This window comes from Lonchura striata, chromosome 7, assembly GCF_050655825.1.
Source record: "Lonchura striata isolate lonStrDom1 chromosome 7, ASM5065582v1, whole genome shotgun sequence".
Classification (NCBI taxonomy): Eukaryota; Metazoa; Chordata; class Aves; order Passeriformes; family Estrildidae; genus Lonchura; species Lonchura striata.
The window spans coordinates 23,216,002-23,242,866 of NC_140709.1; the positions used below are offsets into that span (position 1 = coordinate 23,216,002).

The 26,865-nt window shown below is 36.4% G+C and overlaps 1 protein-coding gene across 50 annotated transcripts in view; it reads right to left on the reverse strand.

Annotated features, from left to right (window-relative positions):
- The window catches only part of TTN (titin), a 239,181-nt gene that overhangs the window by 206,568 nt on the left and 5,748 nt on the right, over window positions 1-26,865 (reverse strand). For 47 of the 50 annotated variants that reach the window (XM_085584508.1, XM_085584521.1, XM_085584510.1 and 44 more), the window contains exons 3-39: window positions 25,938-26,141; window positions 25,028-25,315; window positions 24,205-24,293; window positions 23,866-24,107; window positions 21,858-22,143; window positions 21,463-21,615; window positions 20,866-20,985; window positions 19,694-19,831; window positions 18,815-18,952; window positions 16,376-16,651; window positions 16,143-16,262; window positions 14,807-15,082; window positions 14,483-14,548; window positions 13,754-14,012; window positions 13,174-13,234; window positions 12,847-13,059; window positions 12,000-12,142; window positions 11,135-11,340; window positions 10,790-11,020; window positions 10,004-10,248; window positions 9,050-9,273; window positions 8,780-8,944; window positions 8,486-8,654; window positions 6,299-7,989; window positions 5,923-6,204; window positions 5,388-5,654; window positions 4,976-5,248; window positions 4,610-4,873; window positions 4,249-4,509; window positions 3,474-3,734; window positions 2,783-3,046; window positions 2,430-2,690; window positions 2,017-2,277; window positions 1,326-1,586; window positions 1,099-1,240; window positions 844-1,009; window positions 410-641 (exon numbers count right to left, since the gene is read on the reverse strand). In XM_085584508.1, the coding sequence (XP_085440634.1) occupies window positions 410-641; window positions 844-1,009; window positions 1,099-1,240; window positions 1,326-1,586; window positions 2,017-2,277; window positions 2,430-2,690; window positions 2,783-3,046; window positions 3,474-3,734; window positions 4,249-4,509; window positions 4,610-4,873; window positions 4,976-5,248; window positions 5,388-5,654; window positions 5,923-6,204; window positions 6,299-7,989; window positions 8,486-8,654; window positions 8,780-8,944; window positions 9,050-9,273; window positions 10,004-10,248; window positions 10,790-11,020; window positions 11,135-11,340; window positions 12,000-12,142; window positions 12,847-13,059; window positions 13,174-13,234; window positions 13,754-14,012; window positions 14,483-14,548; window positions 14,807-15,082; window positions 16,143-16,262; window positions 16,376-16,651; window positions 18,815-18,952; window positions 19,694-19,831; window positions 20,866-20,985; window positions 21,463-21,615; window positions 21,858-22,143; window positions 23,866-24,107; window positions 24,205-24,293; window positions 25,028-25,315; window positions 25,938-26,141 (9,198 nt within the window). The remainder of the gene's footprint in view (window positions 1-409; window positions 642-843; window positions 1,010-1,098; window positions 1,241-1,325; window positions 1,587-2,016; window positions 2,278-2,429; window positions 2,691-2,782; window positions 3,047-3,473; window positions 3,735-4,248; window positions 4,510-4,609; window positions 4,874-4,975; window positions 5,249-5,387; window positions 5,655-5,922; window positions 6,205-6,298; window positions 7,990-8,485; window positions 8,655-8,779; window positions 8,945-9,049; window positions 9,274-10,003; window positions 10,249-10,789; window positions 11,021-11,134; window positions 11,341-11,999; window positions 12,143-12,846; window positions 13,060-13,173; window positions 13,235-13,753; window positions 14,013-14,482; window positions 14,549-14,806; window positions 15,083-16,142; window positions 16,263-16,375; window positions 16,652-18,814; window positions 18,953-19,693; window positions 19,832-20,865; window positions 20,986-21,462; window positions 21,616-21,857; window positions 22,144-23,865; window positions 24,108-24,204; window positions 24,294-25,027; window positions 25,316-25,937; window positions 26,142-26,865) is intronic. The other 3 variants (XM_085584497.1, XM_085584495.1, XM_085584507.1) reach the window with 3 other exon arrangements.

The window sequence follows — 26,865 nt, forward strand, 5'->3', positions numbered from 1 at the left end:
TTGATACAGGGGGAGTGATGTAGCAGCAAGTGCCTTAATGTAGTTAGCTGTGTTGGCAAAATCTGTACAAGTTAGTGTTTCTGGCAAAATGTGTACAAGAATTGTTAGGTTGATCCCTCTGGAAAGGCATATCTGGCCTTATGAACAAAGTAGTTTTATTTAGACTCAAGAATTTTCTGGTCTAAGTAAATACTATGGGAAAAGAATTGCTATGGTATTTTCATCCACTAGCCAGCTACTTCCATAGGGCAAGAAACATCTATGTACATGAAGAATTCAGTAGTGTTCCAAATTATCTCTTTGAATTTTTTTTTTCTTTGAAGGGTTAGAATTCCAGAGAAGGCATATAAGAGCCACAAAACCACTGAGTAATAAATACAGTCAAAACATTGGTTGTGGGGCCACATACCATTCACATAAAGAATAACAGAACTCCTATTCCGTCCCGCAACAAAAGTATATTCCCCAGCGTCAGAGTAAGTGGTTTCAAAGATGCTCATTCGATGAACTCTCCTTTCCACCACATACTTGTATCTTTCTTCATATTGGAAGTTGATCTCAATACCATCCTTGTACCACTGTGGTTCAATGTCATCTTCATTGACTTCAAATTCAATTTCAGCTCTTTGTCTCTCAATGACCTTTGAAAAAGAATAAATAATAGAAGTAATATTGATTTTTTTCTCTGAGTCTCACTTTCCAGTTTCTTAGGTGAAGGTTCTGACCTTATGATTACAGATTTTTGTGCTATGACTCTCTCTGGTTAGATATTGTTGCTCTTCCCTTGCATTATTCTTTGAGTGACAAAACTGTGAAATATTTATTCATCTGTATAGGTCTTACCTGAATATCTTTCTGGGCACTTTTGATACGAATGTCACGACCTTCCACTATCAAATTGGCACTGGATGTGTTTCCACCTGCTACTACAGTGTACTGACCAGCATCAGACATCTTTGTGGAAGCAATGATGAGACGATGGACGTATTTCTCTCTCTGAATTTTCATCCTGAGCACATAAGAAAAGAAAGTAAGCTAGAGATTTCATGTGGGAAAACACACACCAAAAGTTATTATGGTGTAGAAGCAATAATTTACCTATCACCAATCTGGAGTTCTTGCCCATCCTTCATCCACTGGACCTGAATGTCAGGTTCTGATACTTCACATTCAAAAATAGCCCTCTTCTTCTCCACCACTTTGATGTCTTTAATATGCTTCCTAAACTCAATATGACGAGCTAGAGAAGAAGAAAGTAGAATGAGTGCTGTGATGTTATTTAAGCCCGAGAAATCACTAAACATACAAATCGAGAGAGAAAATACCTTCTACATATAAAGTAGCTGATGAAGCTGCTTTTCCAGCAACAAAAGTATATTCTGCTGCATCACCAAAATGTACATTCCTTATGGAGAGGGAGTGTGTAAGCTTCTTAGTTCGTATCTGGCATTTATCAGTCGATTTTATTTCTACTCCATTCTTTAACCATTTATATGAGATGCCTTCATAATTAACAGTGACTTCAAATGTTATTGTATCTTTCTCTTCAGCATTGATGTCTTTTAGCATGGAGGTAATTAGGATGGCTAAAAGGAAAGGAATAGACATGGTTTGCTTTTTTCCATTCTGTTTTACTTTATTTTAAATGCATGTTAACAAGATTAGAGATGTTTCAACTTCTTTAAGATGATTTTGGAAATACTAAAAGGTACATTTTGTGTTTAGAATCAGTATTACAATTAAATGTCCCACAATTACTGAATTACATAGAATCCAAATTCGGTCTCTTACAGTGACCTGGCATTTATGTATGTTTGCCTAAAGAGGAGAACACAGGATCTGACTTTCAAGTTCACCACTTCTATATCCCTTTAAAGAATGTTATTGAGGCTCTTTAGTGTTAAAAAACACCTCTACAGTCTGCTGGTTATGTCAGAATTTCATTAAGTCCACTTGTTAACACAAACTTATTACTGGTAACTGTAAAATATTCTGGTTAATTTAATTTTTACTTACGTTTTACAGTCAGGGTTGCGCTGACTCTATCATTTCCACAGACAAAAGTATATTCTGCAGAGTCTTCACTGCTTGTGTTCATTATATTGAGCTGATGAAGTTTCCCTTGGACAACTATTTTGAACTTTTCACTCATTTCAATCTCCACACCATTTTTCAACCAGACAGCTGGCACATTGAAATGAGAAACCTCACATTCAAAAGAGGCAGTTTTTGTCTCAGGGATCTCAATATTCTTCATGGTCTTTGTAATGTGTATGCCTAAAATGAGGGGATAAAAGATACATTTTTTTTAAAGTTTGTATGTTTGGAAGACTGCAAAAAAACACAAGGGTAGCAGGCTATGAAGAGTCAGATCCAGTTGCTCAGTGTTGATGTAACAATTCATATAGCTATTTTATTACAATACTTACTTTCCACAAACAGTTTCGCTTTGCACTCAATTTGCCCAACAAGAGCTGTGTATTCCCCAGCATCATCAGGAGATATGTTATGCAGCATAAGCTTGTGAACTTTCCTTTGAGAGATCATCTTGTATTTATCACTTTGTTTAAGCTCAATATTTTTATGGAACCACCGGACGGGTACAGTATCATGGGAAACGCTCAGTTCAAATGAGACAACAGCATTTTCCAAAGCAGTCACATCCTTTGGCTTTTTGATGATCTTGACAGCTTGAGGAAAAAAGTTTAGCAATATTCAGCACTGTGTAAGATATGAATTCAAAACACACATTACAGCAAATACTCAAACCAAAATGACTTACTTTCCACATGAAGTCTGGCATTTGCTCCTATTTTTCCAAGTTTAAAGCTGTAAACAGACTCATCAGTGACAACACAGTGTTTGATTCTCAGTGTGTGAACAGTTCCTTTCACTGTAATTTCATATTTGTCACTTGATTCAAGTTCAACACCATTTTTAATCCATAGAGCTCCTTTCACATCAGGGTGGGTCAGTTCTACACTGAAAACTGCCTCCTGTGATTCTGTCACAGTCAAGTTCTTCAGTGTTTTCTTTATTTTAACAGCTAGGAAAAAAAAAGAAAGAAAATAGAAAAAAAACTCGACAAAATCGATCAAAATGAAAGCCTATAGTAAATATAATAATTCTGATAAAACTGAATAATGGTGCTTCATTTTATGCATATAGCAATTTATACAGTTTTCAGCAAAGTGGTGCACTAGGAACGCAGCATGGCAGCTTTACTCATAGTATCCATGAGAAGTGTTTGGTTTCTGGGGTTTTTGGTTTGGCATTTTCTGGTTGGTTGGTTGGTTGGTTGGTTGGGGATTTGCTTGTTTAGTTCTTGCCATTGTTGGATAGGCTCAGGGTTTTGTTTGTTTGGGGTTTTTTATTTATTTTATTTTGCATGTGTCTTAAGGCCTGGTCCAAACCAGAGTGAGAGATGCTGGAATAAGTCTCAAAGACCTCAGTTAGTTATAAAAAATACTGACCTTCGACCTTCAGTTTGGCAGATGTCTTTGAGCTTGCTATTTCATAGCTGTATTCCCCCATATCCTCCAGTTTCGTCGCAGGGATAACAAGCCTTCTTTTTACACCATCAGATTCAGCACGGTACTGATCTGTCGTAGCTAATGGTCTACCATTTTGTAGCCACTGGCCCTCTGATTCAGGATTTGCCACCTCACATTCAAAAACAGCTGTCTGGGACTCGGCCACAGTCAGGTCACTGAGAGGCTTTGAAATGGCACCGCCTGTTGGGAAGAAAAAGTGTGTTCTTTTGTTGTGCTTCTGTTCAGCTTTCCCCCACACAGAAACCAAAACTAGATGCTGGAATTCTTTGTCCTAATTTGCAGCATAGAAATGCTCAGTCATTCTAAGCTCTGAGAAAAATCAGGAATAAAATATGACCTGGAAATCACAAAAATATGTTTCTTATTTCTATCCTAATTATTCTCTTTTATTTTATCATCAGCACAGGTATACTGAGAACACACAGGACAAAGCCTCCTCTTTTTTACATTAATTACATCACAAGCATAATATAGGTTTCATACTGTGCTTCTGATCTAGCAAAATATATTAACGTTATCAGATTTGAGTACTCAAATTTTACTAATCACAAAAGATAAGGGGAAAGTCAAGGAGAACATAAAATAAGGATAAATTAAAGACAAACTCCCACTGGAACAGCACTATTGCTACAAGTCCATTGGGTACTTTCTAAACCACAGTAAAATAAAAACCTTGGACTTTAACCCTACTCACCTGCTACTATAAGCTTCCCAGATGTTTTCTTCTCTCCAGCATAAAAGACATATTCTCCTTCATCATCTTTCATCATCTTCACCACTGTCAATTTATATATTTTGCCATGTGCTTCAATTTTATATTTAGGACCGGCCTTTATGGGTTGGCCTTTGAAATGCCAAATGACATCAATCCCTGAATGGGAGAGCTCAACCTCAAAGGACACATTCTGTGTTTCAGTGCAGGTGATGTCATGAAGACCTCTAATAATCTCAATTTCTATAAAAAGAATAAATTATAAATTTATTAATTGTTTCCACTAGTGTTGTTTTCAAAGAAAGAATTTCACAAAGAACTGTGCATCTTAAGAAACACCAACCTTCAACTGTGACATTGCAGCTTGTTTCCACTTTGCCAACCATTAGCTTATAGCGCCCTGCATCTGATGCATGGGTTCTGGTGAGCACTAGCCTCTGTTTATTGCCTTTACAAACAGCTTGTACACGTTCATCAGGCTTTATTTGGTTATCATTTAGGTACCATTTTGAGGAGGACACATCAGGTGCTGAAACTTTGCATTCGAGGATGGCTTTTGTTCCTTCAATTACATGAAGATCTTCTAGAGGCACCACTATTTCTACACCTGCAAGTTATAAAAATATTCATTGTGAGAAAAACTATGTCCTTAAAAAGTAATCCTAAAAGAGCTAAAAATCACACTTTCAAAATTATCATAGTGACTTACTGTACACTGTGATCTGTCCAGTGGTTGACAGCTCAAGATCAGGAACATTAAAAGAGTAAGTTCCACTGTCTTCCTTTGTGGCATCTTCTATGAGCAACATATGTGATTGTTTATCCAACACAATGTGAATACGGTCACTTGACTGAATTTCTTGGCCATCTTTCATCCAGACACCTTCTGCATTTTCTAGGGAGACTTTGACTTCAAGTTGCACTATATCTCCCTCACAGACTTTTTGATCAGTAAGTCCTTGAAGAATTGCCATGGGACGAGCTGTGGAATTAAATGAAGTTAATATTTATAAGAGGCAGAATATGGAACATTAGCATTATGAGATACAACAGGATAAAGCTATAATACATGCTATAAAATAGAAAAGTGATAGTATATAGACAATGTGAGAAATGCTTACGCTTCATCTTCAGTTTGCATTGAGTCCTTTTTCCATCAACAACATAACTATATTCTCCTTGATCGTCTCTATTAATATCTTTAATAGTGAGGATCTGGCGACCACGGCGGGATGTAATCACATATTTAAGACTAGAAGTAAGCTCAACATCACCATGATACCATTTCCCCTCCACGTCTTCTGGGAAAACCTCACATTCAAGTTCAGCTGAGAAAGATTCTGGCACTTCAACATCCTCAAGTTCTTTAATAAATTCAACTGCAGCACCTAAAGGCAAATAATTACATTTGTAAATAAGCTTGATTAGATTCTCCTGAAGAAAAAAAACTTACTAAATGAGCCTAAGGGAATATATATAGATATATAGTGTAATCATTTTACATAAATACATCTCTAAACTGTCATACTGGATTCCAAAAGTGTGAAAGCAGCTCCACACCTCTAAGGGCGTTAGAGGTCTTTTTAAATAGTTTTATTTCTTTCTGAAGCTGATTTCACCTTAAAAGTATGGCATGGTACTGAGTTGTATGCTTACCTTCAACAGTAAGCTTTGCAGTGGTTTTTACAGATTCGTCTTCAACCAGTGCACAGCTGTAGTCATCAGCGTCAGACATATCAATTGTTAATACTGAAAGAAAGTGAGCCTTTCTGTCCGAGTGCATCCTGTACTTGTCTCCAGAATGAATCTCAATTCCATCCTTAAACCATTTCACTTTGACAAAGGGCTCTGATGTTTCACATTCAAATGTTGCCATGGAGTCTCTTGCTTTAGCAAAAACATCTTGTAACTTCTGGGTGAAGCTGACTAATTGCTTGGCTGCAAAATAATATATAACAATCAGCAGTGCACTGACCAAACAGACTTAACACACTATGATGAGCAGTAAGATGAGTAAAAGAATTGAAATTACCTTGTACTAACAGGAAAGCATGACTAGAAGTTTCACCAGCTATATTGACTGCTTTCACCATGATGCTGGCAGAATCATCAGAAGTCACATCTCTGATAACTAATTCACAAACATTATCTTCAGGCCAGTACCAGTACACACGATCTGTCCTTTCAATCTGAACACCATTTTTGAACCACTGGCATTCAGGATCAGGTTTTCCCACCACTCTCACACGGAAATGTGCATCTGTTCCTTGGGCTACAGTCTGGCTTTGAATTCGTTCAAGTATCTTGGGAGCCTCCATGCTTGGACTAAGCTCTACCTTCTCTGGTTTGAATGTTGGAATGGTGATTTTGCCTTCAGGAGGAAGTGCTTTCTTCTCTTCCTCTGGGATCTCTTTGGTCCAGTGAAGAAGTTCTTCTTTTGTCTTTTTTAGCATTTCTTCATATGATTCATCTTTTTTGCGAGATTTAAGTTCCACAGCTGTGATGGCTTCATAGTAGCCCTCTTCTGTCCTGCGCTTGAATTTACTACGCAGCTCTTCAGATTCCTCTGAAAGCTTTTCATGAGTGATTCTTTCAGCCCTTTTCAGCTTCACCACTTCTTTGGTTGTTGCCTCTGCAGGTTTGTCTACCTTTTGTACCTCAAATAGAAGTTTCCCAGGTTCTGTAACTACAGGCTCATGTTTGGGTTCAGGAGCACGACGAAGAACAGATCTGAAGTCTTCCCTCTGTTGGATCTCAAGTTTCACCTTATGTTCAATAAAGCCTTCTGGATTCTCTGCAGTGACTCTCACCTCTCCTGTGTCATATGATTTGCAGTCCACAATATCCAGGTAGTAGATTCCATCGTAACGGAGTCTAAACCTTTTGCTTTTACGGATGAGCTGTCCATTTAGGTACCAATTGACCTTGGGCATAGGATAGCCAGTCACACGGCAGCGGAATCGTGCTGTTTCACCTTCAAGAACTCTTGCAGGTTCAGGAACCAAAACGATTTCTGGTTTTTGTTTTTCCTTTTGGTCCAGTGCAACAGCAGGTAGAGCACCCTCATGGGCCATTCTTTCTAACTCTTCAATTCGCTGGAGCCCCCTTTTGCCTTCTGGCAACTGGGATTCTTCCACAAGACTTTTCTCATCCTTCACGATCAGAGTAGCAGATGTATGGTCTGTACCATATTTGTTAGTTGCCCTGCAAGTAATCACTCCACTGTCTCTGGAATAGGCTACCCCATAGTCCAGGCTACAGTACCCAAACTCGTTGATCATGCGAAGTCTGTTAGCGGCTTCCAATGGTTTGCCATCATGCAACCACTCCACCACCATGGTTGGGTCACCAATTGGTGTAAGCCTGCATTCAAAGTGTGCTGGTCCAAATTGTTTGAGCCTCAAAGATGTGAGCTTCTTCTTAAAAAATGGTTTCTGTTGCTTTTCTTTGTCATAGAGATCTCCTTCCTCCCATTGCTCTTGACCATAACGCAGATGGAGAGGTTCTAACTCTGGTGCTGCAATCTCCTTGGCTTTGTAAGTTCCTTTTGGAATTATTAATTTCCTTTCTGGTTCAGGTTCTGTGTGTTCAACTTCAACATTTACTTTGCAACGGGTAGTGTCCCGTCCAGCTTTATTGATAGCAGTAGCAGTATACCATGCAGCATCTTGCCTGGCAGTAGATTCAATTTTAAGGGCAGCTGCCCCTTTGGTTCCCTCAATCCTGAAATACATATAAAAAAATATTAATTATTTTTCCCTTCTTTGTCATTAATTTTTGTCCTTCTTCCAAATTAGTTCAAAGCTTCCAAAGGCAAATCTCTGGAGGTAATAGACATTTTGTTTATGTTTATTCATGTTTGGGAGTGCAATGCCTAAGAATCAGAGAAGAATAATAAAAACCAATCTTAAATTCTGTGGTAGTTTTGCCTGCAGAGGTCTTCAAAATCAGAGACAGAGAAAATTTCAGTAAATCTCTGTGATGGCTTTTAGAAATTATATGAGAACACAGGCTGGAAAAATATTGAGTGATTAATACAAAAAAATTTATATCTGTAATCCTTGCTGCAATGCAAAAGCCCCTAGTGAATCCCTTCTGTGAAACTGCAGAAAGCATTTTGCATTACTACTTAACTTATATAATATATTTTAAATAAAATTAAATAAAAGGGTAATAAAATTTAAATTTCAACAGATTTAAATATAATAAAAATCCTTACTTTATTTTGGGGTATTTATGAGGCACAATGATGTCACTGTTCTTGAGCCATACAATGTCAGGATTAGGGTTACCAGTAGCTTTCACTGCCATCTCCAGTCTAGAGCCCTCCTTCACACTGACATTTCTCAGCCTTTCCACAAAGTGTGGTCTGACTAGGTCTTCCTTAGCTGAAAGAGCAAATGTAAATTATCACAAGAAGAAATGACAAGGCCATGGTTTTAAATAAGAACCACTCATCTGAATGCTAAAAGTAACATGATGTACAGAATACAATAGAAAATACAGAAGATACCTTCTACAGTCAGTGTCATGGAGACTGAAGCTTTGCCTGCCCTGTTCTGAGCAATGACAGCCCATTCTCCAGAGTCTTCAGGCATTGCAGGAACAATGATCAATGACTGGGTACCATCTTCTTTAATCACTATTTTATGGGTGTAGTCATTAATCACTTGCTGGCCTGCAGATACAGATGAAAAGAAAACAGTTGCAATCAAGACAGTCACAATGAGACATAAAAAGCTTTTTGAAAGACTATTTCTTCATGAAAATAAGGCTGATGTACCATTATGGAACCAGTATGTCTCTGGCATAGGTCTGCCAACAACTTTTAAGTCAAATCTTGCTGTCTGCCCCTGTGAACATTTAAATGATGTTGGTTTCAGCACAAAAACTGGCTTATATAGTCTCTCTAGTTGTCCTTCATCAGTTTCATCTAATCTCCGGGCAGGAGAACGAGAAGGAGAACTGCGGGCGGGAGACCGGCTTGGAGACCGTGGAGAGATAGACCTGGAAGGAAGAGATAAGACAGATGTGTATGGCAATGTCATATAGCAGTGGACTGACGTGATAAACAGAGTTCAACCTTTGCCTTTCTCATAATTTATTTTAAAGACTTTGGCCAATTTATCTATGTGAGAAATTGGGGGGAAAAATTATTTGTAGTCAATTTTCTTTTGGTTTTTGACAGCAGTTTTAGAGGCGAGTAGTGTTAGGATACACTATGACCAAAGAAATTTTTGGGTTTTGGATAGTGCACAGATCAAAATAGGATAGTGCAATCCTGTGTACGTTTGTGCATGGGTGTGTATGTGTATGGAGACTGAACACAGGACATGGCAATGCTTAATTTTTCTGTAATAGAAATACAGTATTTCAAGGACAGGAAAAAAATACTTGTACACCACACCAAAATTCGAAGTGCAGAAGATATTTTTTTCAAAAATGTGAGTACTTTAACAAATAAATATGGTTATTGAGCTTGTAAATCTGATACTGTGTCTGGAAATGAAATGCATATGAATTATTGCACTCTGGGAACTGCAGTGCTTATTAAAAAAGAAAACCAGACAAAAAGTTAGTACATAAATCTATATGAGTCATGAAAACAGCATTTAGAACTTTTCTAGGGGCGTGTAAACTGCAGTAGCTTAAGTTTATTTAATAGGTATGTTAAAATAAGCTTTTGGGCTATCACAGTAGATTGAAGTCTCATAAAATGATATGATTGTGTACCTACCTATATCTTCTCATAACTTCGGGTCCTGGCATATAACCTGGAGTTGCTGTAGGTGCAACTGGCTCAACATAGAGTTTTGCTGAGCAAATGGCATTTCCTTTCATATTACTGGCAAAGACAGTATAAATTCCTTCATCTTCAGGTAAAACAACAGGTAAACGCAGAGTGGCGCTGCCATCTTGCAGAAGTTCCATGTGGTAGCGCTCTCCATGTCTAATACGTTTGCCATCCTTGTACCATGCCACCTGCATGGAAAGAAAAAGTAGACTGCTATGTGAGCTCTCCCAAAGGCAAAGATCCAGTAATGGCTAGTAAATACAAGACATTACAACTTGCTATTTTTCAGCTGGAAAACATCACAATTCCACATATATGTGTTAAACATTAACATTTTTAGTTGAAATAGGTGAGACTAGTGTAAGATGTTTACATAGCAACCTGAAAGACAAGTTTTGGAGCTAGAAGCAGATATAAAGCCCATTTTGATGAAGAGCAAAGTAACCTCAACTGGACTGCTTCTGTGTTCCCCACTGGTCTGGGCTACCTCAGAGATACTCAGAATCAAGACCAACTCAATTGGTAAATCCAACCTACCTCTGAACTGGCTAACCAACCTAACTCTATTCTATTAAGACACAAAGATATCAAACAAGAAGACTGGATTCCTTTTGAAAGTCACTGTTTCCTATGCAGAATGTAGAATGTCTGACAATGAGATATTAAGGGATTTTTTTCAAGTAGAGCATCAAGGGAAAAAAAAAAAAGAGTTATACAGATTTGGGGTACCTTTGGCAATGGATATCCAGATGTCTTGCAATGGAAAGTAACTCCTGTCCCTTCAAAGGTTCTGTAGTTCTTTAATCTTAAATCGAATCCTGCTTCTACAGCTTCAGATTCAGAAATATCAACCATCATCTCCTCTCCATCTTCTTCAAGAAGTTCATGTAAGGTAGTCTTAATAATTCTGAGTTCAATTTCCTTGATAAGTCTTTCTTCAAAAGAAGAAATATGGAATTCCTATATAGAAAAGCAAGACCATTAGTTTAGTTTTCTGTGTCAAATAGTGACCTTGCAAATTAATTATTTATATGGTAAAATGTCAATACCCAAAATTAGTATGGATAGACATACCTCATCTTCTACAAAAGTTCTGACCATCACTGTATCTTTTGCCATTTTCTTCCTAATTAGAGCTTGTTCTTTCTCGTACTCTTTTTCAAAGTCACCATAGGAAATGGGTGGGGCTACCTCAGCCACTTTAGGTTCCTGTACGTATGCAGTCATTTGAGTTTGGTACATCATTTCTTGTTGCGATTTTATGTAGGCTTCATAATCAGCTAAGAATTGAGAACAGATTAATTTTGATAAATTTTTTGGTTTTCACTGGACTGAATGGAGAAAACAAGTACAAACTTATTTTACTGGTTTTGGTGAGTCAAGCAGATTTTCTGTCTGTTTAGCTAATAAATATGAACAGCAACAAAATGCAAAGACTAATGTATTAAGATGAGCTTTATAAACTGGTATAAGTCTTCCTGTACTGTTTGGGTGTCCTAGTTTTCAAAGGGGAAGAATCTGCAGAGATTATTGATTATTTTATAATTTCTTCACCATGACTCCGTCTCCTGAAAACTTTTGTACATTTATACAGGACAAATAAAAAAATTAAACTAGCTTATTTTCCTTCAAGATAACAATCTATGAATTTATTAAACTTCTTTTCCCACATCTTTTTCTGAATGTCTTGTCATGAACATGGCATGTCTACAGAGGAAGGTTCCTACAGCTACACATTCTAACAAAGAATAAAGTCCTTCAAGGACCTTATGTCAGATATTTTATCTTGAAGAAACAGAGCCATTAGATCTCCCTTTATGTTTTTTGAACTGGATAAACTAAGCTGCAAAGAATTTGCAGCACAATTGAAAATATTTTTTGCCATTTGGAAGTTAATTTTAGAAAAATATTGTTTCCGTTTCCTTAATCTAAAATGTACCTTCTTCTAGTAAGGAGACCGTTGCAGAAGCTTCTCCAAGATTATTACGAACAACAATAGTGTATTCTCCGGCATCGTCAGCAAAAGTCATGGAAATTTCAAGTTTGCATTCCCCGGTTTCTTTTTTGTAACTCACTTTGTATCTATAGAAAACATAAAAGTAAAAAGTCTATAATTCTGGACAGAATTTTTAGTAAATTTTCTTTTAGTTACAGTTAGACACACTCCTAACTTGTACAAGGCACAAAAAGAGAAACTTTTACAGGCAATTCTCACTGAATGAATGAGCATAGGGAGTACCATATGAAAAATAATAATGCTGAAACTGGAGTACAGGTCTTTTTGTTGTCACTAAATATATAGGATTCAAACACCAGTACTGAAATTTCAGAGGTCTAGTTATCAGACACAATATAATGGTATATTCTGTGTGCACACGGTTTGTCCTAGTATGGGTCATCATATGATTTCAAGAATCCTACAAATATAATATTTTTTCTCATCTAGAAAGAACGTTGCTTTCTACAACAAGACTTACGTAGAGACAATGCAAACATTGCACACACAGAATAAAACAAACACAAAACTTCTTCCTGATTTGTTTATAACATATGAATAGATCTTATTTTATAGTCTTTTGAATATTTATATTTTTAAACTTAATGACCTTTTAAAGTCATACATTAAGACATGAGCCTATAACTTTTACATTAAAAAATAACTTATTTCACAGAAATCAGGATGTTATTTGGCTCAGCATAATGGAGGGAATCAAATTACGACATTACCAATTAAATATGCATTAAAATTATGTTAAGATGGATTTTGGGCATTGTATTCAAAGTACCTGTAGCCAGTCGTGAGAGGAACTCCGCCTTTTTTCCAGTAGACATGTGGCTTTGGGTTGCCCCCTACTTGGCATTCAAAAATAATGCTCCCACCTTCAATTAATTTATGTACCATGGGTTTTCTTATGAAGAAAGGAGGTATGGGTTCTCCCGATACTTCCTCTGCTGCAGCAGAGACATCTTCCATTACAATGTCTTTTGTCTCCACATAGCTGAAATAAGATTTCCGTGCAGGTAAGTGAGCTGATGTCTGAAGCTCTCATAAATCAGAATGCAAGAACATAATGACTGCAATAGGAGCAGTCTGTTTAGAAAAGTAACTTTACCGTTTCTCTTCTGTAACAGCCTTCTCAGAAATGGTTTCTCGAGTCTCAGTTTCTTCAGTAACTAAAAGGCAAATTTGATAAAGTGGATTTTAAAATATCTTAATAGGCCTTAAGCAGTGAGTTCAGTTGACATAAAAAGAATATGTAGTTATCAGTCTTTTCCTTATATTCTTACATCCCTTTTACCTAATAACCCCAGAACACAACTCAAGCCATATGTTTTAAATGTCTAAGACACATTACAAGCAATATGCAGTTAACAAAATTATTAACTTCCTACAGTGATAAGAGGGACTGTCCTTGAGATGCACCAAGGGAGGTTTAGTTTGAATATTAGGAAACCTTTCACCAAAAAGGCTGTTGAGGGTTATCAAGCATTGAAACAGGTTGCCCATGAGTCATGTGGGGCTGACTTTTAAATACCTTCTCTACCCTGGAAGTATTTAAAAGACATGTAGGTGTGGCACTTAGGGATATGGTTTAGCGGTGGGCTTGGCAGTTTGAGGCTAATGATTGAAATCAATGCTCTCAAAGGTCTTTTCCAACTTTAACAATTCTATGATTCTATAAATATACTTACCTTTCACATGTAAGTGGCAGGAAGTGCTGACACTCCCAGCCGTATTGGTGGCAGTGCAGGTAAATCTTCCACTGTCCTCTGCAAAGGCTTCACGAATCACAAGGCGAGCAAGTCCTGCTTTGAAAGTGATCTGGAAATCCATTGAGCTCTCAATTTTGTAGTCTTCCCTGTACCACATCACTGTAGGCTGAGGATGACCAGATATTTGGCATTCCAGAGTGACAGACTCACCTTCAGTCACAGTCTTATTTTTGAGGCCCTGTATGACAAAAAATAAGTATCACAGTCAGTATACATTTTCAAAACTAAACAGATACTCAAATATCTAAAACCTATTAGAATGGAAAATTTAACATCTAGTTCAAAACACTGTTCTGTGAAGCAATGTATCAGGAAAAAAACCCCAACATTTTCCAAAGGGAAGTATTTGAAACTGGCTTTTAGGATCTCTGAACATTGCTGTTATTAACAACATAAAAAAGTAGGTTCATATTTATGCAGGTAGATCAACCTACTATGTGACATAAATGTGAAGAATCACTACCATTAAAAATATCAAGAAGACTTTGTATCAGAGATAAATTATATGGCTGATTAAATCTAATGCAAAGTTAAAATGACAATAAATAAAGCAAATTTTTAATGGTTAAGTATTAAGCGATAAAAATTAGAAAACAGAATGGGTGAAAATCTAGTGGAACTCTCCTATACTACATACAAAATACTTACTGAGACTAAGGTGGGTGGCGTAGCAGGGATTTCTGCAGGTACAGGAACTCTGGCAGTTTCTGTCACCTAGGTTGTTTAGAGGACAATAATGAACAAAGTATAATTTAAATAAGAAAATAAATCAGGTAATGTTAACTCTTTGCATGTCATAAGTAAATATTAGGTCCTAACAAGGATTTGTGTAAAACAAATAAAAAATAAAAGGCGGCAGAATGCTTTGGAAATGGAAAAATGATGATAACAAGACAGCAAAAAAAGTGAGGGTATTCCATATTTTTACGATGGAAGTCAGTCAAAGAGATGGAAATTTGCTGAAAAACATACCTTTGCTTCACCTTCTTTATGCATCATCAAGTGTTCTGTCCGCACTGCTTCACTTTTAATGCTTGTCTCCATTTTAGTCTCAACATCATAGTGGCTCTTATACGTCTCCGCAGCCTCTCCAAAGGGGAACTGTGGAGGGGCAACTGGCTCTGCTTTTGTCCTGACTTCATGGGGCTTTAGCTGAGGTGGTTTCACAGGCTTGGTGATCTTTTGCGCAGCAGAAGTAGCTGATAACTCTTTCTCCAGAGTAGCCATGGCAGTTCCAGCTATTGAAACCTAGGGAACAGAAGAGTTACAGCTTGGTTGTCTTATTTTCAAACGAGAGAGTGCATTTCTTGAGCAGATTGCATATGCAGCAGTTGCTTCCTTAATTACTTGGTTTTGACACTGCAAAAGCTATATGTAAAAAAAGAGTAGTAGTTTTAGATTGCAGTAGTAGAATGCCAGAGATACAATATCCCTGTATTATTTTTGATCTAACATTTAAATATTTTATTTTTCAAATAGAATTTGATCTTTGAATGGTCAAGAAGCTCTTAAGCACAGCACAAGAAATGTTCTCTCCATTTCTTCACTTGAAGCCTTAGATTTCCATTTAGTCTAATACTACAATAAAGAATACTATAAATTATATCACTTCCAATGATTAAAATAACTGAAGAAATTTCAAAATCCTTTTATAAGTGGAAAAGCTTTTAAAAATACATCAAAATATTTAATAAAAATATTTATAACAATGTTTAATCATATTTGGGGAAATATTTTTTAAATTCCAGATGAAAAGAAAAAGTATGCTTGAATGAGAAAATTTGTAACTGGAAAATTTTAATACTATGTAAAGGAGTCCAACAAAAAAATGGAAGAATAACTTTAAAAATTGATATTATACAGTCAGTCTGGTTTTTTTCAAATTAAAAAATTAGCTTAGCATGTATTCATTAGCAAGGAAGAAAAAAGCAGTGTGTGAATGAACTGATGCACATAATAAGATTAAAGAGAGATACTTCTGCTCTTTAAAAAATATAACTTGCATGACAAATATCTGTAATTTCACTGTATGTCATCAAGTACTGAAGCAGCATCCTGAAACAGTTTATAAGTTTATTTAAATAAGAAATGATAACAAAAAATGGCATTTTAAGAATTCATTTGTCTGTTTAGAGCAGTGTTCTTTATTAGTCAAACAAGCCAACAAAAATAACTGCAAGGAGCACACAACTCTTCCTCTTGGGGAAGCACCACACTGGAGTGTGGGGGGAATATCCAAATTGAATGGATGACCTGCTGGCTATTGAAAAGGAGCATGCTGCTCCTCTTGGATGCAGCTTCAGCTTACCTCGTACGTATGATCTGGTTTAGGAACAGCAACTCTGGAGACAGTGAAGTGAGGACTTGCTGTGCGAGGCCGTGGCGGTTCAACAAGAATTGTTTTCTCAAGTTCTGTTGTTCTTTTTATCTACACAAAGAAATGAAAAAAATTTGTTGAAAGCGATGCTATTCTTTAAACTGGAACAGATTTCGCAGGGACATAGTTTCTGGAAAAGAATGTAATTTAAAAAAGAGTCTAACCTCTTTTGATATATGAACTTCCTGCTTTTCAGGAGTTGAGATATGTTTCTCAGGAGGAACATAGACTGTTTTGACTTCTTTGGTGACAACATGACGTTCTGCTGGGGCCTCAGATCTACGGTCTGTTATAGTGTGCTCTTTATAACCATATTCCAAAGTTTTCTCCGTTACATAAGTTTCATCAGCTTGTTCTGGTTGCCAGGGTGATCGAACACGTGCCTGATCAACTGCTGCAACGACTGTAGCTACAGCTTCAGCCTTTTTTCCAGCTTGAGTCTGCAAATAGCATCAGCATTATTTATACACATATTCATCATTATATTGGAAACTTGCATATACGATAAGCATTTATAATGTTGAGTATATTCCAAAAAGAGGTTGTAGGGTTATGCAAAAGTTATGATGAAAAGATCAAAAATATGCACCTGTAAATAGACTTAGGAATCAGTATTCAAAATGCAAATAAATTCTCTAAGTACTATCTCTGCACATTCAGAATATATCTGTGCTTCTGTGTTTTATACATATCAGTATTTGTCTGCAAGCCCAATTTTAATACCCTACAGCCACATTTGTGTCCACTTGTCTAAGAGTATGCAGGTATGTAAAGGTGCACACAGTTTTAAAGTATGATCATCAGCTCCATATAACTCTTGTACATGTAAAAAATGCATCTAGCATCTGATGTGAATGTATTTATTAAGCAACAGACCCATAAACATTTTTACATCAGGTATATCTGTTAATTCAGTGCTGATCTATTTGAAAGGATTTTACAAAAGAAAGGAGACTTAGATGTCTGATAATTTGGAAGTAATGCTTACGTATCAAGACTTCAATTTGTTTCTAATCATTCATAAATACTGTCAATTTTGTTGCTAGGGTTCAAACTTCTGCCCAGTCAGCCAGCAGTAGATAATAGTGACTTCTACTACTGGTTGTCATTACTGTCATAACTGAGCTGGATGTAGCAACAGAGCATATATCTATGTCTTGCAAATGGAAAAAAAAAAGCCCTAACAGATAATTTCATACTGATTTTAAAACTATTAGCAGCTTAAACTGTAATTACTTAGGTGAGGCCAAAATGTGATCCTTTACAAAGATTTTGTTTTCTTATTAAAGTAATGTTTAGGTAATGGGGATCTCTTATTCAGTACTACTGTCAGTTTTCAAATAATTTTTTTATAGTGGCTTGAATTTGGCCCTAAATTCACACTATATAACAAGGAACTGAACTCACCTAGCAGTCTGACTCCTCTGAGTTTTATATGCTTCACTCATTTACTTATATTTTATGAATATACTACACTGTAGGTAGATAGATTTTAAATAACAGCTGCTGTCAACTATGCTATTTTTCCACATGTAAGAGTTCCTGACTATGTTGTAGATATTTCCTACTGTGGGAATCCTACTGGAGCAAAGCAGTGCCAACAGCAGTGCCAGTGTCTGATGATCATAAGTAACAAACTGGACAGACCTGAAATTATGTCAAAATTTGTTTTATACAAAGAATAATTCATACCTCAATAAAGAGAAATTGTTTAATCTGACAGCCATGAAGTTACAAGGAATCACCAAGTAGAAAAAAAGATTGCAGAGTCAAAAATTTGAATAACTAAATGTTGCTTTGAAGCCACTGATAGAGAGGAGACTCTCACAGAGAAATCAGACCATAGCCTAAAGTGTGACATTTCCTAGCAGGGTGGGATATAAACCTCTTTAGCGCTAGAAACTTAATCCTACTGACTCTTTTACTTGAAAATCATCCCACTGAATGGGTACATTTTCAGGAATTAATTTGAGAGCATTCTGTTGTACCAAAATAGGTTTTAAGATGCAAGGTTTGCAGATAAACCAAATTGTAACAGTACATTGGCTGTAATTTCTTCTCCAGTTCTGGACACTGTGACTGGTGCTTTGGTATTAGCAGTGGCATACGGTAGTTTTCTCAACTTCCTTTTTAATCTAGTTTTTATTGCAGAAATAAAAGTTTCAGTTACATTAATTCTTGAAAGATATTTGAGCAATGAGAAAACATTTTGAAATGGGAACAGTGAAGTAGAATTGAAGGGTTAGATCCTTGTGTACTGCACACATCTCTGTGTTATGTATAGCAATAAGTATTGTTATACCCTCGCACCTATTTAAATAAAAGTAGTGATTAAAAAAAAGTTAAAATGCATTTCAGGAGTAAGTCAGTCCACTCCAAACATCAGTCAGAAGATAATTATGAGCACCCTATTAATGAAAACAAGAGAGGAAGATCAAGATGAAATAATTTAGTCTCATTAGCAGTAGGTCTAAAAGTTTGTAAGTGGAATAATCTTAGAAAAAAAGAGCTGGAAATGTATAGTTAGTATTTTTTGAGGAAAACAGGAGGTTTGCAAAGAAGAAAGGATAAAACCCAAATATGGCTAAAACAGTGCTATTCACCTTTTCACGTGTTATGCTCACTTGTTCTTGTTTGGTGGCAACTCTTTCTTTACTTTTCGATATTATGACCGGTGCTTTAGGTTTATCAGTAGTAATTACTACCTTAGGTACTGAAGGTTTCATTTCTTCCCTTCTTATCTATTTTTTATGGTAAAGAAAAATAATGGTAATTGATTATGCCTGTTGTCATGATTACACAACTTTTTTGGAAAGCAGGATAAGGTTTCTAAATGTATATCAAGAAGAAAGAAACATGACTTCAGAATTGGAGTAATACCTTTGTACTCAAGTTATAGCCTGTTTCATATGCTAAGAGAAGTGAATGCAAAGTCATTAATATATTGCATTATTTTTTATTGGAATAAGAAAAGAAAGTTTGTATTTCCTAGTTTATAATATATCATTATATTTTCTAGAAACTATTTGCATAGAAATTAGTATTATTGACTTAATAACTAACCCCATCAGTTGAGTGGTTCCACAATATGGTCTAACAAGTGTATTCAATTCTCACACAAATATGAACTTCATTAAATGAAGCACATATCATACCATGAAAAATAACCTTTAACATTTCTATTCGGAAATCTACCTTCAGAGATGAATTTATTTTTAAGCATCAGATGAAATTCTGTGTAGTGTGGCAATAAAAGCCCTAATGCTTGAAGGATCTGTAAGAAGGGCAGCTCACCCCTCTGCAGACAAGAGCTCCTATGAGGTCAGTAGCACTGAACCTGCAGAGATTGTGCTCTGGAGTACTTTGTTTCACAACATTTTTGTTTAGTAATCTTCTCTTTATGAAGAAGGACAAGAAAGTTATTTAACAGATTTTATAAACCAGAGTATCTCAACGAACTAAAGATTGTAACTTTTTTTTACCTGTTCGTGAGCAATGTGCACTTGTTCATGTCTGGTAGATATTTCTTCTCTAGCTCTTGTTATTCTTTCTTGTTCTTTGGCTTTGTCTGTGGCAATGACTACTGTCTGTACTGGAGTTTTCTCTGGTTCTTTTCTCACCTGGACATTTACAAATAAGGAACTTTTTATTTTTATTTTAAAATATCAGGTATGTGATTTTCAATATATTTGGAAAAGAGCATAGAAATTAAAGTGAGTAAAGATGTCACATTCTGTATTTTGAAATCATCTAGTCTGGAAACAACAATAAAAACACAAATGGACTTCGTACAAAACATTTAACAAAAATAATAAAACACTGCCCAAATGCTTGGTTTGCCACTGAAAGCAGTACTAAAAAAATTGGCTCAGAAAAAAACTGTCCTGCATTAATATCACTTTGAGAAAGTGTAGGATATTAAAAATAAACTTTATGAAACTTTATTTTGATAAGAATTTGACTTAGCATTCAAATGCTAAGTTCAGATTAATGCCTGGGTGGATTTCTGTTTCTCTGCTTTCAAGAGAGGTTATACTTTCTTTCTCATGCACTTCTACTATAATTCAAATATAACATTGGCTATAAAAGCTCATCTTCCATTAAATCACATTTTTCTGATAAAATACATGTTAAAATAATCTGAATTCAAATCACTCATTCATATTTTCAAAATTGATTTTAATGCAGAATGAGCTTTTCCTCCTTTTTTTTCTGACCCCCTGTGCTGCCAACAGACAAAGCAGGCTACAAATGGCAAGCTTAGAGACAATATCAGAACACCCCCCAACACACACCCGATCCCCAACAAAATTTAAGAGCTGGTTTCTACATGTCAATTCTTTAAATGATCAAGACTACTATCTAGTAAATTGCTATATTATATGAAAAAAGAGAGGTTTGTCTAGGTTAATGTTTTGCAACTTTATCATATACTTAGGTATAAGTAATGAAAGTGAAATAAAAAAGGAAAGAGTAACCATAGCAAAGAGACAGGAAAATGATAGCACTGTAAACTGGAAGAGTGAGCATATATAAAAGGGACAAATAATAACAGTATCTCATTTTTCTTCTTTATAGGTTTGTCTTTTATATGAGATATCAGATTTTTGCAGAAGGTAGGTCATAAAAAATCTCAGGTACAATCTGTATTCACCTTTTCAGGAGAGATGTGTCTTTGTTCTTGTGAAGTTACAATTCCTTCTCTAGTTCTCGATATCACTGTTTGTTTTGTGGCTTTATCACTGGTAACTACTACCATTGCCTCCTTTTTCATCTGATTTTTGTAGCAACAAACAAAAAAAACCAAAGCCTTAGAAATCATTTAAAAAAATTAATCATCAAAATAAGAGGAGAAGGAAAAATAAGAGAGGAACTCAAGTAAAGGAAAAATACTGAGGGAGAATTATGTTATTTCTAGTGGGGAAATTATAAATGAGATATTAGAGAAAAAAATTTCATCATTCTTAGAATAATGTTAGAGAAGAAAGGAGAAGAGAGAATGGAAGATCACTTTCAGAGAAAGCATCCTTAAACCTAAAAAGAGTAATTAGTTCAATCCTGTTATGACAGAATGGAATGGTGTAAGTGAACCTGAGCATTCCTTTACAGTTTAGGTGCTCTAGATGAGTATGCATGCTTTTGCAGTGTGTTGGGTAATATCTTGTTAATTCCTCACAGTGAATCATGCCTTGCTTGCATGTTGGATGAAGGGATAAAGGGAAATCTTAGAATGTCTGTGCTCTATTTCTACCTGCTCATGAACAGGCTGAACGTGGACTGCAGTCATTGCTGTCCTTTTAGCAGTTTGCTCTGCAACACCTGGAGCTGGTTCTCTCACCATGGCTTGATCCACAGCAGCAACAACTGTAGCAATAGCTGCTGTTTTTTCACTGTCCTTTCTCACCTATATCAGTCACATCAAAAGACATTTCTTCATATTTTGCATACATTCAGAAGAAGCACAAAACAAGTACAGAGACAGAATGTTGCAAAGAAACATTTCCACATCTGTAGCAGAACTCTCACAATAGCAGATGCACACAAGGTTTTACACATAGCCTCTCGGATTCCATTTAGCAGACCTATCCAGCAGTGTGAGACCCCACACAAACCAAACCCAGTATTTTTTCCAGAAACAGACTTTACCTCTCTAGCACCAGCGGCCACCTCGCCAGCAGCTGTGCCAGTAACAGTAACTTGCTCTTGGACCCCGTATCGCCCTTCCCATCTCTCTTCAGTGACTTGGGTAGTGCTTGTGGATACTCTTGTTTCCTTCATCTGGGCTTCCATGGTTCCAGTATATCCTTCCTGCTTCCAAGGAGGAAGGACATCGGCCCCAGCTGTTGTCACTACATGTGGTTTACGGATTGGAGATGGAGATTTCACTGGTCTGATCGGTGAGGTGGAGATTCTTCCAGCAGGAGAAACTGACCTATTGAAAAAAAATAGAGGATCAATATAATTAATATACTGCCACAGAGTGATAATTGTATAAACAACTTCAGCCTGAACTTGAACTCACTCCCCATAACAGGGTATCTCCAGTATTGTGTGATTTCATTTTAAGAAAGGTTTCTGAGAGGTTCTGCTTGCAAATTACACCTAACTTATTTTTTTAACATTACACCTAATTCTTGTAATTCTTATAATTTTAACATGTCTTTGTAGTAGCTTAGTTTCCAAAAAGAAATAAGAACAAATGGCAAAATAAATTTCAGTCAACCAAATATATTTGAAATATACAAATGATTTTGCATTTGCTCGATCCTATTTCTTCTAATAGGAATAATACAGAAGGTTCACAGTTGTAAATACTACATAATACATTCATGGTCCAGTCTCTGTAGAGACACAAAATCGTAATTGTAACCAGTATTTAGAAAAATGTCATGTGGCAACCACCTAGCAAAACAACTGGATGAACTCCTGTACTACATCTTTTTTTCATGTGTTACCCATATATGTACCCACAATCCAGGAAAATTTCTTATCAGTGCCTAATATTTTTCCCTGCACTTACATTTACAGATCTCATACACAGTAATTTATAGCCAGTTGGAAAATGCTAGTTTCTAAATTCTGATATTCCAAAAATTCAGTCCTAATCCTAGCAGAGAATTTTAAAGCATTTTCCAAAATTCTTAAACAGGCTTTCTAACTTAGAATTTCTCTGAGTGAAATTTTTTGTGCTGTATTTCCCAGAGAATGTTAATAAATAGCATCAGTAGGGGGCAGCAGCATCATGTTAATATTTAGATTTAGTTTTTTATAACGTCTTGTATGTCTAAAAGGGATCTGACTAGCAAGGGAGGGCAAATTTCTGGCTCTATATGTGCTCTAGATGTCGCTATTGAATTCCTTTTTCATTTATGCAGTTAGTAGCTAGCTGCTATTGATCCACTTACTCCTGTGTTTGCAAGTTATTATCAATGGGGTAAAATTCACCAGCGCACCCAGCTCTGGCAACTTAAATGGGCTCTTCTGAGCATTGAGCTTGGAGACATTCCTTCCATGATTCTGGTACTTCAGGATTCTGAAACTGAAGGGCTTTCAAAACACTTTTTGCTTTACCTGCCCCTCAGCACAGACGTCATTGAATCTCCCAGACCACAAATCTTGCTCTTCAAATCACTCACTTTTCCTCTCTAGACCTTCTACACAGCAGAGATAAACTTCGTTTTTCCATAACCACATTTAGCTTGCCTATCTTCAAAATATTATTTCTGTAGTTATTACCAGTAGATACATGGAACATGAGCTCAACTCTTTTTTTACATATCCTTTCATTCTGTTTGCTACTCATCAGTGTTATTGCTCTTCTCTCTGTTCATCTAAAACAATTGAGATTCAACTGCTCTATTGGTTTTTTTTCTGTTTCATCATGAAATTGTACTGCGAGTGCTACTTTGGCTCTGTGTAGAGCAATCAAATGGAATTTTCTACAATAGGGGATAGAAGTATACATAGGTGACCTACATTTATATAGCAGTGGCAAATATAGCACATTACAGCTCACCATCAGAGAAAAAAAAAATCGGTCATTAATAAGTCAATGCATTCTTTCATTCAATACCGTGCTCTCATTCTACAGCGTTACTTGTATATGTAAAAGTGATTCCAAAAGCAATATTGCCCAAAATAATAGTAATATTACCTTACTGGTGAAGGTGTTGGTGCTCTGACATGTCTTACAGGTGATGGTGATTGTCTAACGGGTGATGGTGATTGCTGTCGTGCCATTTGTGCTTTTGCAGCAGTTGTCGGGGTTGGTGATTTTGATGTAGGTCTAGGAGGCATTCGTGGAGGTGCCTTGTGTGGGAGCTGTTGGGTAGTTGCACCTTCTATAACCATTTCAACACTTGTAAGTGATCTGGCATCAAAGTGGGCTTCAGTCTTCTACAATGAAAAACAAGAAAAGGAAAACTAGCGTGAGGGGCTGTATAAGTAATCCTCCACATTTTAGACATATCTGCTTTGTTTTTGAAAATTATACCTTTTCAATTCTGGCTTGTCTTGTTTGTGAAATCTGAGCAGTCGAAACAATTGTCTTTGTCTTTTTAGCAGGAACGGCTTCTTCCTCGCCTTTTGAAAGAAAACATGGTCAGAAGAATTGCATATGGCAACAATCAATAAACAGAAATAAATGAATGGTCAACTCCAATTATACAAAATGTACATATACAACAGAATAATAATTAAACAACCATCTGTTTTGCCTTCAGTTTCTATAGACAGATAATTATCAAAACAGTTGAAACAGTATCATTGCATTACCAAGTAATTAGAAAAAACTCAAAGGAAAATAAAATACTTTAATTGCAGATTCTTCATATCAGTCCTGGATCTAAAATGATTACAAGCCTGACTGAGGTGAAATCCAAGCAGGACTGCTCTGGGTAGCATGTTTCCCTGCCACAATTCTCTAAGAACTGTCTTCATCCTTACCAGCCTCCTTTACAAGACCATGTACAGCTATGCAGTCTAATATCTCTATTGTATCAAAGCCAACTTACAAATAAAACTTTGAGAGATTTACAGACCAAAATGAAAAGAACTCAAGGTATCCCACACTTTTTCCATCAACTATATCCTCTCCTTAAGGAAGACCCATTCTGGAGAAAAGGTCCGTTTAAATCTCTGGCAAAAATCTTTGGCAAGTTTCATCAAGGACATTGCTTTTTTTTTACAGCAAGTTAATAACTCTTGAGAAAGAAATTATAAATTAACTTGTTGATATAACTGCAATGAAGTGGTGCAATGTGCACCACTACCATTAATGCTCTGATTTTCATGGCCTGCAACTTCAGCTCTGTTACCTTGAATTAGCAATTCAGCTGTTGAAGTAGCACGTCCCACACTATTTGTGGCATTTACGGAATAGGTGCCGGAGTCTTCAGGATATGCTTCTGCAATTATTAAGCTGTAAAGGTCTCCTTCTTGTAAAATTTTAAAATCGGGGGAACTTTTAATTTCTACTCCATCCCGATAGAACTTCACCACAGGTGTAGGGATTCCAGTCACTCTCACGTCAAGTCGAACTTGACTTCCCTGTCTTGCAGTCATGCTCTGTAGTCGTTGTGAGAAGTTTGGTGGTGCTGTTGCAGCTGCATTTTAATTGAAGAAGTAAATAGAAAAACAATAGTGTCTGTTAAAAAGAACGGCAAGTACTAGGTACTTTCATTACTAGGAATGCTTGAGGTGTGTATCTTCTTCACATGCTACTGACATATTATAGTACCTTCTGAAATGTTCAAAATATTATTTTTGATTACACCTATGATTGCAAATTTTTCTAGAATTACAGACACATTGCTTGTAACCATAGGCAATAAGCACAGTCTCTCAGTATGGCCCTTTTTGTGGCTTATTCTGTTAAATATCATTTATACCATTAGATATCATTAACAGCTCCATCCCGCAGAACTTCATCCTCTCTTTTGCGGGCAATTTCAATGTAGCCAGCATGACAGACCATAAGGAGCTACATGAATAAGGGCTGGAATTTGTGAGATCAAGATTAAACTTTATACAGTTAAAATGTAAAGGACACTGTTAGACATTAATGGTGAGAACAGGTACTGCATTCTAGACTGCTTTAGGAAAAGAAATGTGGTTTGCTATTTTTTGCTGATCATGCACTTGAAATCTGAACTATTTCGTTATGTGAAAATCTCCCTCACACTGTTAGCAGGCAGAGAGAGGTGCCTTTCTTTGGTTGCTGTGTACCTGTGACAAGCAGCTCAGCAGTACTAGTTGCTTGCCCAGATCCATTGGTGGCTTGCACAGTGTATCTCCCGCTGTTGGCTTCTGTCACGGTGGGGATCACCAGTCTAGCGCGGCCATCACTAAACGAGATCTGCACACCGGGCAGAGTTGCAGCAGAGAGAACCTGGCCATCCCGAAACCAGTTCACCTCAGGAACTGGGAAACCTACAGAAAAAGGAAGACAAACGGAGATCAAGACACTATGAAATGCCAGACATAAAAAATTACCATATATACGCAGTTGTGGTGGAGCATAATGCCATAGGCACAGATATATGTCCAGTGCCACAGTGGCAAAGAAATTTGTTTTCAGAAAGGTCTCTAAAATGCACAGAGCAATAGGGCAGCTGCACTGGCTCCTGTGTTTAGTAAATCACTTGAATAATGAGAAAACTGCAAAGTTTAGCAATCTTACTAAGAAATAGAAGTCCATCAAAATCATAAGAAGGATGAATTAATTAATGTGAGGTATTTTTAAAATGTATTTGCTATTATCTAAGAAAGACAGCTTATTGTTAGTGTATTTATCCAGTCCAATAGTCTGGAGATATTGTAAAGATCAGTACTTCCAAACAAATGAAGCATATATTCTTATGCTAGAAAATGAAGTGACAGAAACAGTGGCTGCTGTAGACATTAAAAACAAATGCTAACAAAGTTTTGGGGGTTTTAATTTCTTTCTTCTGGAATTTTTTGAATTTGATCAACAGTAGTCATCTGGAATCAACTGTTGTTCAAATATGTTATTCTTTTTTGTCAGGGTCATGAGCAAGAGTCTTTAGGTCAGAAAAAATTCAATTTTAATAACAGCTGATTTTTGGCTTTAAATGGTGATTTTAGATTGCTTGTGGAAATTCTCTTCTCAGTGCTCTACTCAGCCAAGTTTATT